The sequence below is a fragment of the Helianthus annuus genome, chromosome 4 (assembly GCF_002127325.2).
Source record: "Helianthus annuus cultivar XRQ/B chromosome 4, HanXRQr2.0-SUNRISE, whole genome shotgun sequence".
Lineage (NCBI taxonomy): Eukaryota > Viridiplantae > Streptophyta > Magnoliopsida > Asterales > Asteraceae > Helianthus > Helianthus annuus.
Window position 1 is genome coordinate 137445016 of NC_035436.2, and position 12290 is coordinate 137457305.

At 38.7% G+C, this 12290-nt stretch overlaps 1 protein-coding gene and 1 long non-coding RNA gene across 2 annotated transcripts; one reads left to right on the top strand and one right to left on the bottom strand.

Moving 5' to 3' along the window:
• Window positions 1–1831: 1831 nt before the first annotated feature.
• Window positions 1832–4316, bottom strand: LOC110919052 (probable mitochondrial adenine nucleotide transporter BTL3). The gene is made up of 4 exons (XM_022163329.2): window positions 3735–4316; window positions 2790–3093; window positions 2254–2721; window positions 1832–2154 (listed from the first exon to the last, which is right to left on the bottom strand). Exons 1-4 carry the CDS (start codon window positions 4034–4036, stop codon window positions 2080–2082), a joined length of 1149 nt encoding a protein of 382 aa, XP_022019021.1. The 5' UTR covers window positions 4037–4316; the 3' UTR covers window positions 1832–2079.
• A 2285-nt stretch (window positions 4317–6601) lies between these two features.
• On the top strand, window positions 6602–7588 carry LOC118491309. The gene is made up of 2 exons (XR_004891216.1): window positions 6602–7069; window positions 7151–7588. It is a non-coding gene; the product is annotated as an uncharacterized LOC118491309 (long non-coding RNA).
• The last annotated feature ends 4702 nt before the right edge of the window (window positions 7589–12290 follow it).

The window sequence follows — 12290 nt, forward strand, 5'->3', positions numbered from 1 at the left end:
AAATTTTAGTTTGATATTCTTTTGTTTTACGTGACCCAAACCGTTTTTTTTATATAACTAGAGACCTATAATCTTTAAAAATATTCCACACCCTCCCTTGTGATAATCAATTGAGGCTTGCACAAGTAGCCATATATGATATGCCAAGCATCATGGTCATAGTTAAATACCTATCAACACTAAAGATGGTTCAAATTCATCATCTAATCTAAAAATGGATTGCAACTTTTAACCAATAAGGAATGCAATGTCACCAGTAATGAGTTAGACATTAACCAAAAAAACAGGACCTCAAAATTTTAACCCAAAGCCCTCCAAGTGGGTCAGTTTGGGTTGCTTTTAAAATTATATGGGTTGGTTTTGGTAAGATATTTTAATTAAATGGGTCACAATGGGTCACTTGAAATTCCATCTTTTTATTTTCGGATCAAAGTGGGTCGACAACATTAAAGAAATGGGTCGATATGGGTTAGTGTCTTAAAGAAACGGGGAAGGTTTTGGATCGGAATGGGTTTCGAGCCGGCACAGGTATCTGCACGAGACGGGTTAAGGCACGAAAATGGGTTTTGGATCGGAACGGGTTAAGTTCAAATTGAGTTTCGGGCCGGGACGGGTTTCGGCACGACGCAGGTTTTGGATCGGAACGGGGTCGGTTCGGGTCGGGTTTCGGCACAGTTCGGGTTTCGGATCGCAACGGGTTTTGGGCCGACACGAGTTTCTGCACGAGACGATTTTCGGGTCGGAACGAGTTTCGTACCGTTTCAACCCGTACCATCAGTACCGTTTCGACGCGAACTGATAACCTGGCTGTTTCTCATAGAATATCTTTTTAGCTTCCACCAGAATCCAAACGATAAAGTTAGTTTCAACTGATCACCGCCATAGTTCGATACAACCAGGGTTACGAACAATCCTCAAAAACAACCACTGTCAACCACTAAACAGCTCCACTCACTCAAATTTAGAGTCCTTATCAATATCATCTCCTCAGAAACCAGTCAATTTCAGACATTAAGCGGATCAGTTTATAAATCCAAGCAAATACGCTACTACAGATTTATGGATTTAAATTCAACAACCGTTGATATAGAAAATTAGTACAAAAAAATATGAGTGCATGCGACGGAAAAGAGACAAGTTTCGGGGTCGGGACGAGTTTTGTACCGTTTCGACGCGTACCGTTTTGAAGTGAACCGTTTCGACCCGTACCATTTCGAACCGAACAAAATTGCCCCTTGATGGTGATGTACAATCTCTTTAAAAAAAACATTTTTTACCAACCCGACCCGAAACCCGTTTCGACCCGAAACCCACTCCGACCCGAACCCGTTTTAATCCGAACCAAAACAACACATTTTTTAATTGACCCGTTTTGACCCGAACCCATTTTGACCCAAACCCGTTTTGACCCATGACCCGACCCGACCCGACCCAACCCGACCCGTTTGCCAGGTCTACGTCAAATCAACAATAGAATACAACCATGTAGCATCCAATGTAGCTTTGGTCCACCGGCTCAATTATTTCGCTGAACAAACGTAGTAATAGATCCACGACTTTATAGATAGCTAAGATTGAACACATCCATCTAATAATTAACAAATCTTGGACCAAATTGAGTCCGGGTCAAAATGGGTCGTTTCTTTTATTTAAAAAAAAAAAAAAAACCTATCAAATTGGTTCAGGTCAAAACGGAATACGGGTTTGGGGCAAAATGAGTACCGAGCGTCTCTAAGAGTATTCAAACCAGTACTTCAAGTTGTTAGTCAATCCAACATCCATAATTGACTGCACTAATCTCTAACAATGAATGGGTTTTGATCCACTTTTTAACTCTAACCGAAACAAATTGTGTTCACACAGATTCATGTATTCACATAACAATTCTCCGATAGAGCACTCGACAACTTCCAAAATCAAACAAACATTATCTAGGAACTCAGACAAATCCAAACAGGCTCTCAAAATAACCGAGAGAACGTTAAAAACCTTACAAGGGCAAAAGTTTGTTCGGTCAACAAATCACTTACCAAAAAGTTCGTTACAAGGTGTATAACGTTTGAAAAACGAAACAAAAACTTACTCTGGTTCGACTTTGAGGACTATCTTCATGAGTTCATAAACAAAGTAACTTATTGCAGCAGATGGTAGCACCTGCGTAAAGCACAAATTATATTATCAAATACATATTGCAGAAATGCGAACAAAAAAAAAAAAAAAAAAAAAAACAGTATTTTAAAGGCATGAAGGTACCTGCAGTAAACTTGGAGTCAAACCTGCATACAAGGCAGGTATGCCACCTTGGTCAACTATCTTTATAAAAGTGGCGGCTGCACTCATTTTCGTAGCGCGGACTTGCATTTGAAGTTGTCTTCTAACAACTTCAAACGGATACGTAGCTGCTTCCGCACAACATCCAGCAATCGCCCCGTACATTAGCGTTCTAAGCGTACCTAATTCCATTTGCTCCAAAGCGTTTAAACCGTCCCCTGCTTCCTTCATGTGTTGAAGTCTTTTTCTTCCGTTTGGTGAATGCAAATAAGTTGATTTTAAGATATCGTAAACTCCGTAAAACACTGCACCTGAAGGTGCCATGCTTATTATTGAAGGCAACAAGCCTTTGTATAATGAAAAAAATCCTTCGGTTTCGATCATGTGGCGAAAAGCATCGATCACGCCTCCCAATGCTTCTCCTCCAGGCGCCACCATTTTCGTTCGTATCTACACGAATCATACAAATTTCAGTTTCAAAACAACGGAATACCCAATTACGCATAACGCAAACGCACCGTATCCATGGGTATGCAGAGTACAGTGGCGGTAATTCCCGCAGCAGCACCGGCAATAAACCTCTCGTAGTTAGTCGTTTCCTGATTGCCAGTTAGTTTCAATAGCTGACTTCTGTATTTATCATAAGCGTAAAAATTGATGGCCTTGAACGGGGCGGTTCTAAGAATATTCACAAAGTTTCCTTTCCAAAAGCCTTTAATCCCTTGAGAGGCTGCGATCGACTGGATCAGTTCAACAAGATGTTTTTGTTCTCCTCGAACCATATATTCAAGCTTCAGCCTTTCAAGTGGCGCAACGAAAGTTCTGAACACAATAACATCATTCGGATTGGATATGTCAATTATCTAAAGGAAAAATTACAAGTTTTGTCCTTTGTCTTTATACCATTTTTCAGGCGGTGTCCTTTTTGACGAATGTTGACAGGCGGTGTCCTTTACTAGGTATTTTGTTGCAAGTTTAGTCCTTTACACCCAACCCAGTTAAAAAACCCTGTTAATTGTTGGGTGTAAAGGACTAAACTTGCAACAAAATACCTAGTAAAGGACACCGTCTGTCAACAATTAACAGGGTTTTTTAACTGGGTTGGGTGTAAAGGACTAAACTTGCAACAAAATACCTAGTAAAGGACACTGCCTGTCAACATTCGTTAAAAATGACACCGCCTGTCAACATTCGTTAAAAAGGACACCGCCCGAAAAGTGGTATAAAGATAAATGACAAAACTTGTAATTTTTAACTATCTAAATAGAGAGACAGGATCAAATACAAATAGATCTTAACACGGAAAACGCAGGAAACAAAGTGGCAACATGAATAAAAAGTGTTGATATCAAACACATTGTGTAGTTATATATCAATCAGCACACATTGTATTGTAACTACGAAATATTCAAAAAAAAAAAAAACAAATAATTTCATTTGAAGATCCATAATAAAGAAGTGACCTTGAGACCATAGCAGCCACAGCTCCAGCCCAAAGATGCTTAGTAGTATTCAAAGCTCCGCCTTGCTTCTCCAAAAGGTCCTCTTCTTCCCCAACAAACCCTTTATCTTTAACCGACAACGTCACACACAAGAACCCAACTCGGGGCCTCAACGAACAAGAAACCGAGGACCCTTTATTCCTCTTAGTGTTGTGTAGCGAAACGAAGGAGAAAGAATTCGATTCAAGAAACAACCCACCGTTTAGAAAACCGGTGGATTCGGATCCTGTTGAATCCCTGATCCATTTCTCTAAACTTTTCATGGTTGTTTGGGTTAATGGGAGATTGAATTCATGAGATCGGAGTTAAAGAAATTGAAGGGGTATCTCGTATCGAATAAAGATCTATTGTTGCATAGTAAATGGCAACACTTTGAAATCGCCGATGTGTCTGTGTGTGTTTTGGAGGAAGCATCAAGCGATGCAAATCTTGGAGTTGTCGTTTTTTTTTTTTTTCTCCTGAAATCAACAAGCGACCAAACCTTGTTGATGTTGCAAAAACAAAACTAGTTAATTTTTTTGGTGTGTGTTTTCGAATAATTTATTCCAAGTATAACAATGTTAATACTTAATAATGCTCACGTCTTCTATACAAATAGGGGGTGTGTGGGATTTCTTTTCAACTTCTCTTTCTTAAAAGCAATAAGTAAGAAATACTTTCTTCTCTTTTTTTCCTTGTTAAAGACATAATTAGTTCCAAAAGTCCTTCTTTCATAGTGTTTAGGATTTTTTTTCACTTAAAAAGTACTTCTCAGAATCAAAAGTCTTCTTCAAAGAATCTCAAACACCCACATAAATAACACAATGCAAGTATTTAACAACCCTAGTTTTTTTTTTATTAAACTTTGCAATGTAGTTTTTTTTTTATTTTTATTAAACAGTAGGTTCAATCCTAGTGTTTGATGTAATTTTAGAAGAGTTGTTGAAAAAATGCATTATCTTAAGTAGAGATGGGCATAATCGGGTATTTTGAATATCCGAAACCAGGTACTACCCGTACCCGGGTTCTGATATAACTAAGTGGAACCGGGTACACTGAGGAACCGGGTCCGGGTTCAACCTGGGTAGTAGTATAAAAAATAGAACCGATGTAACCGATTACGGGTATTTTCAAACCGGGTTCGGGTAATGTTTGGAACCGGGTACTGACAGGAACCGGTTCTGTCGGGTCCTTTCAAACTAAAAGCTGCATAACACTGTTTGGAACCGGTTCCAACGGATATATGACCGTTGGAAACCGATTTTATATTAAAAAAAATTGTTTTTTTCCTATAAAACCCCAAATTCTCACCCTTCACTCACATTATTACCCCAAGTTCTTCATTTCACTTTCAATTACTAGTTTACTACTCCAAAAACTCATCAAACGAAGAGATGATGGCATGCAACGAAGAAGTGGTGATGCTTTTGGAAACCAAAAGAAACCCGACTATTTGGAAACACTTCGACTTGTGTTTGATGACCGACAACCATGTAATGGCTAGGTGCAAGGAATGTGGAAAGTTTATGAAATCGGCCGCCAACTCCACTCTAAAGAAGCACGCCGAACGCCATTGCCCCGTGACAAAGGCGAAAAACAAGAAGGGTGAAGGATACGGTTCTTCTAATGTTTAGGTTGTTGTTGTGTAATGTTTAGTTAAGTTAGGATTGTTATGTTTAGTAAGTTAGGTTTGGTAATAATCAATGTATCAGAGATAATGAATTTTATTGAATTGAATAAAAGGAAGATTACATCAGAATATATAGAACACCTAATTACACTTAGGTACCCTAGACAATACATAAATAATAATAATAGCCGACATAGTCTAATATTCCCCCGCAAGTTCAGGGCGGTTAGCAATCTGCAACTTGGATCTTAGAAAATCAAACTTCTGTGAAGGTAGAGGCTTCGTGAAAATATCAGCTATCTGATCCTTTGTAGAGATGAACTTGACATTGAGACTACCCTGAGTGACTTGTTCACGAACAAAGTGATAATCAACCTCAACGTGTTTCGTGCGAGCATGAAAGACCGGATTAGCAGTGAGGTAAGTGGCACCAAGATTATCACACCAAAGTGTTGTGACAACCGGTAATTAACGGCCTCTAATTATGTGATTAACCAACGTTTAAGTCGATAATGAATAGTGTTTAAGGCACGAATTAACGTAACGAGGCCATTGGAATGTCCAGGAATGCTTATCTGACGCTACAGTGCACGTATGGTGAATTTCGGAGCAACTGCGTAACGATAAACGATAACGAACTGATGCCGTGAAAAATACTGACAACGTCGTCGATTACGAAGTTTATACATATAACATATACTTGTGGAATTCGTTTTGCGAAAATATTATGCTTTCAAACAACACAAACCGCAAACGCGAACGAAGAACGCGGAAACAGTAACGCACCGATAATAAACGATGAAACGGAAGCACCAGGCTCAAATTTCGTCTTGATACTAATATGTTGCAATATATTTAGATTTGTTTTCGAATTTTAATAATGTTCGTAGTTGAAAACTGATCGAAAAATGGAAAAAAAAAAAACAAAACGAAAAACGGATTAAAATGACAACCGAAGTGTTTGACGCGATTTTAACGCAACTGCGAACATACGCGCCGAATAGCGATATACGACATAACTTTAGGCGTTTTGACTATAAAATTTTACTTTACGACATACTACGAGGATCGGGCTCGAGAAACGGGCTTTAGAATTTTGATTGGGCCGCTCTAAACACGTTAATGGGCCCTTGGCCCAACCCATTACATTAAAACCCTAGGTATATATGTCTTGCTATAACCTTATCTTTCATTTGAAACCTCAGATTCAAAAGATTCAAAAACACACGCACACCACTCAAAATTTCCTCTGCTCTCTTTCTCCTTCAAGCTAAAAACCCTAATTCACTAATCTCTTCACATAAGCAAAGCACAGAGACATCTCTCACTCCTTCATCTCTCCCTCTTGATTTCCCTTACCTGCAAATACCCCATCCCCCACTTCTTTTATAACTCACCCCATAAACCCCTCCCTGTTAACCACCACCACCACCACCGTCTGGTGGTGGTGCGACGTCAGAACCGAGAAAAGAAGGGGGTGGCGGCGAGGAGAGAGAGACCCGAGATGGCAGATAGGAGACCGCCGCTCACGGCGGCGAGGCGGCGACGACGTGGCTTATCGGTGGCGGCGGAGAGAGAGAGACGGAAAGAGGAGGAGGAGCCGTCGAGCTCCGGCGAGCGGCGACGGCGACAGGCGGCAGCGCCGCCATGGCGGCGGTGGTAGTGCTCTGATTCGACAAAATTCACGGTAAACCTCGTCCCCGTTCTCTTCGTCTTCTGTTCTGTTTTGGTGACAAAAGATGATGGTTGTTGCTGATTTGGTGGCTAGATTGATAAGGGTGTGCAGTTTTAATTCCAGTTTGGCTCGGAAACTACGGCTCGGGATCCTCGGTTCGGCTCAATGGTTAACCGGTTAAGTCATGGGTCTCGGTTCAGTTCAGATGTCGATTCTGATCTCGTAGGTTCCGGTTCAGATTTTGGGTCACGGTCAAAGTCAGTCAACAGGTCAAAGCTCGGTCAACCTGATTCAACTCGGTCAAACCGAGTCAACTCAGTCAACTACAGTCAATAATGGTCAAACCAGTCCGCACGCGACCCGGTAAAGTTAACGACGCGAAATTTAGTTAGCTCGATATAGTTTTTAAGATTCTCAGTTAAACTCGCAACCGAGCTCGACCCGATTAAATAACGCCTATATATTAGCGACCTTGTTTTGATTTTGGCGCATTTGACAAGATTATTATATATTGTTTGGATTATTGTTGAATTTTTGACAAATAACGACAACTTTGATTGTCGAGGCATCCTAAAAACAAAGGAAACTCTGCCCGATTTTCGTTAAAAACTTGGTTAACGAAACGTGTATTGTTATAAAAACGACACTTGTTGAAAAATCCGAGTTTTTATTATAAACTACATATACGGATATATTTATTTTGGCGACTAATTACTTAACGAAACATTGAAACCTGACATTTATTATATTGGTTCCAACGTTTAGAAACATCGATATTCCGAACGCTTTTATACGATGAATATAACGTGTATATCTATTTTAAACATTGTGGATAAGAATATTTAGTTCACACGTCGACTTCGTATAATTTTTTTTATGAAATAAAATATAACGGTTTATATTTATTTCAACGGCGACTTTAAACCCTTTTACACACTAAATGTAGTTTTCATATTTATTTCAAACGTTTAGTATCCGGAAATCTTATAAAGTAAATATAATTATTTATATTTCTCTCAACTATTTAGAATCCGAATATTTTACGAATATACAATTGCTTATATTCATTTCAAACGTCGTTAATCCGTATACTTTTATAAAATAAATATAATGTAATGTTTTATATTTATTCCAAACACCAACGATTCGAACATAAATATATGTATTTATTTAGTTACGTCTTATGAAAGCTACGACGAGACGTGCCATTATCCATCTACGCCTTCTATTCGCGACAGCTAACACGGCTATGTAAATATATTTTATATTTATAGATATAAATATATATCCAAAATCACTCGAAAGCTAAGTCGATCTCGAGACTTAGTTTTATCCCGATTATGAACGGGATCAAATAACCATAGATTGGTTATTCTAAGTCAAATAACAACTACCTTAGGGTCGTTTAGTTAATGACTCGGTAGAGCTCGGACACGTAGTTTAACTAAGTTGTTTTATTAGAAACTTATAATTATTCTTTGATCAGGAATACTATAGTTGCACGCTAGCTAAATACACGTTATTGGAACGACACTACGGAATCACGCTAGGCTAGCTTTGCATAGGAATGTCAAGGTGAGTTCATAACCCCCACTTTTTACTATTTTACATTTTTATAAATGTTTTCGGGGGTGGAAAGACATGCAAGTTTTGCAAAAATAAACAACTTTTCGATGGACGAAAACTCGTATTTCTAAACCGTGTTGCGAATGAATTTCAAGGAACTTAAATGGTTTACGAATGATTTCGATCAAACATACCGGTTTTACAAAACGCCTTCATATTTACGAAACGTGCATGATTTTCTAATGGGTACGGGCGACACAGTCGAGGTGATTCGACACAGTCGAGGTGATTCGACACAGTCGAGGGGATTCGACCCAGTCGAGGTGATTCGACACAGTCGAGGTGATTCGACACAGTCGAGGTGATTCGACACAGTCGAGGGGATTCGACACAGTCAAGGTGATTCACACAGTCGAGGTGATTCGACACAGTCGAGGTGATTCGACACTAAAAACCGTCTACACAGGTTGAGTACTTCCTATGTCGCTGCATACGTTATTGTCCTCGCGAAACATTAACGATCAACCTGTTCATAGACGCTTTACATACCCATTTACAACACTAAAACTTTCATGTATTCATAAGATTCATTTGATGGAAACTCACAAATACATGAATTACAAACTTTGGTAACGTTTTTCAAGTTATACCTAAGTAAGAGGAAGCGCTGATCCTGCTTACAAAGGTTCGTTTGGGCTCGGCCCATTCTCTCTCGTGCAATGCACAAACACTCTCATGGGCTAGACTCACAGTCCTCATATATCATGCCAAGAAAATGATTTTTCTATATTTTCTCAACAACTTTTAAAACCGGTTATCAAAAAGATTTATTTTAAATCTTTTCAAAACAAACTATGAACTCGCTCAACTTTATGTTGACTTTTTGCATGTTCTTTCTCAGGTTGCATTTTCAAAACTATGGAACGGTTGGAATAGGAGAACCCATGGGAATTCGAGTACTTAGCGGCGTTCATTTTCTAGAAGTCTTAGCTAATTGCTTCCGCTGTGCAATGAAGATACCGGTCCAGTCACGCCAGCTCTGATAATTTCGGGGTGTGACAGATTGGTATCAGAGCCATAGGTTTCAGCGAATTTGGTTTCTGTAGAGATACCTAGGCTTTAACCTCACTTTCCTCTGGGGAATTAGATTATTAAGACTTGAACACATACATAACGCCTAAGACTCGAATATGGGTTCCAACCGTTGCCGAAAACAATGAGTCAACATTTTGGTTTTTAAACATACACAAGAGTTGTGTTAGATACATGATACACGAAACGATTCCATTCAGTAAGCAAAACCTTTAGAGTTTTGATAACATGCATCTAGGACCTTTGGAAAACTCATGTCGAAATTCATTAAAGGTCATCACGTAGGAATCGCGATTATTAACTCGGGCAAACGCTATTATATTTTGTCGTCTGTGCTATTTTAATTACCTAAGCAGGTAATCTACGTGGAACGAAATGCTATTGCGCAACTATACGTGAAACTTAAACTACACGTCAGCGGATGTCGAAGTACATCACACCCGACTTTCGAGGTAATGCCTTTGGAAAACACACTTGGGCACGACAACAATGATGCTAATTCTGTCAGCGAGAGAATTACTGCTCGAAATGCGGCAATTTGCCACGTGATCCTGCAAATGACACAAATCATGCTGAGGTACGTTTAACTGGGATTTCATAACAATCGATTCTTAGTCTGAAGGGACTCACAATTATTGGCGCTGCAAAGGAAGTCACATGTCTTCGCATTCCCCCTACTTCATTAAGGCGATTACACTATGTTCGATATTCCATGGTAATGTCATCTAACAACCGGTTATCACACGAACTTCCAGGTAAAGTCCTTAAATTCTTTTATTGAAATTCTGAATTTTGCATATAATGAGTAGATCTTTCCACTTCTACTCCCCCTAATGGTCCTTGTATCACGAGGATTTATTTCTTGATAGCAAACATTCATTTGTTTCATTTCTTGATGAATTCATATGTTACCCATGCGTTATTTGTTAAGCATGTGGCTTCACTTGAAATTGTTGCATTATCAAGTTCAAATATTATTTCGCTATACTAAATCTTCGCATTGTATTCTAGACGACCCGTATTATTGCAAAATGTTGACTCCTTGTTATCGAGTCAACGGATTTCTTCGAAAACTCATTTTCTTTTGAGTGGCATACATGGTTTTTCGTTATGGCCATGTCGAAACTTTTTATTGATACATGAATTCCTTGCTGGTTAATGTTTCAACCAAGTTCAATTGATTGAACTTGCTGGTAATAGATATTCAATTTAAGATTCCATATGATGGATTGAGGCCATCATATTCGAAATAATCCCAACAAGCACTTCATTTGTTTTGAACTATAACATGCTTGTTTGGTCTTTGACTTCATTGATTCGTTTCCTTGATCACGATCACCTTGTGGTGACGTTCTCACAAATTTGAAGCTTGCGCTAATCTCGTTGCTCACCTCATGTACGGATTTAATTATTTATTCATTTGTTTATTGATATTAAATCCGCCTTGTTGATTTATCATATTAAAGCAATCTTAATACACTCGTGTGTTAAGATAATGGTACACAAATTCATTTCGTATTTCAGTGTACCTCCTAACGGTTCTTTCAGTATCGATCGAACATCTTGTGATATTCATTGCTTTCCATATTCGATCGAAAACATTATTTATTTGTTTCATTTTCAATCGAAAATCCTATGAGAATTGTTTGAAACTGACATTCAGATTTACTTCGTTGAATCTCTCACTTGATTTCAAAACAAGGTGATGTTTGTTCAGTCACCCCTATTATTGAATTATTTCGATCACTACGACACCTTGTGGTGTCGGTATAAACATGTAGCTTGGGCTAATCATGATCAAGCGTTTCATGCAAAACACAGGTGATATTTGTTCGATCACCGCTATTGCTGAATTGCTGAATTCACTACGACACCTTGTGGCGTCGGTATAAACTTGTAGCTTGTGCTAATTACGATCAGTCGTTTCATGCGAAACTGTATATGCTTTTTGTTTGACACATCATTTTAGTAGTCTTAATGCAACTATGTGTTAAGACGATGATACACCAGGTTCGGTTGAATTTCATTTCGGTGTATCCTTGCAACTCAATAATGTCAACGCGTGATTTTATTCGTTTAAGGGTTCGATAGTTGATAAATCATTTTATGATTCTATTTATTTGAGTTTGTTGAATTCGAGTTTCACTTATACAACAACCAACGCTAGTTTCCGTTGGTAATGAATTCTATTGTTTCAAAAATTGATTTGCATATTGTGAACGTTCATTTGGAATTCTATTGGTCGACATTCCTCTTTTATTGAACACTGTAAACTTGGTCGCATTGGTGATAGTATCACTACGCTTCGTTCACTTGACATCGATTTCTGGAACAAACTCAGTTGAACCATTGGGTTTTTATTGATGCAAAATGTCCTTACGTTCACGTAATCTGAATAAGTCTTAACTTGATTACGCGGTCATTCATTTTGGTATTATTCAGACTTACCTAGAAGCGACACAACTCTGAGGAGATAACACAGACTAAATTTCGAGGACGAAATTTCTGCAACAGGGGGAGAATGTGACAACCGGTAATTAACGGCCTCTAATTATGTGATTAACCAACGTTTAAG

What these genes read in the sequence shown, in the direction of transcription:
- LOC110919052 (XM_022163329.2), bottom strand. Translation starts at nt 4,036, where the DNA reads ATGAAAAGTTTAGAGAAATGGATCAGGGATTCAACAGGATCCGAATCC. An exon ending in GTGGCTGCTATGGTCTCAAG is followed by an intron (nt 3,094 to 3,734) that starts GTCACTTCTTTA and finishes TATTGTGTTCAG; the next exon opens with AACTTTCGTTGCGCCACTTG. An exon ending in TCTGCATACCCATGGATACG is followed by an intron (nt 2,722 to 2,789) that starts GTGCGTTTGCGT and finishes TGATTCGTGTAG; the next exon opens with ATACGAACGAAAATGGTGGC.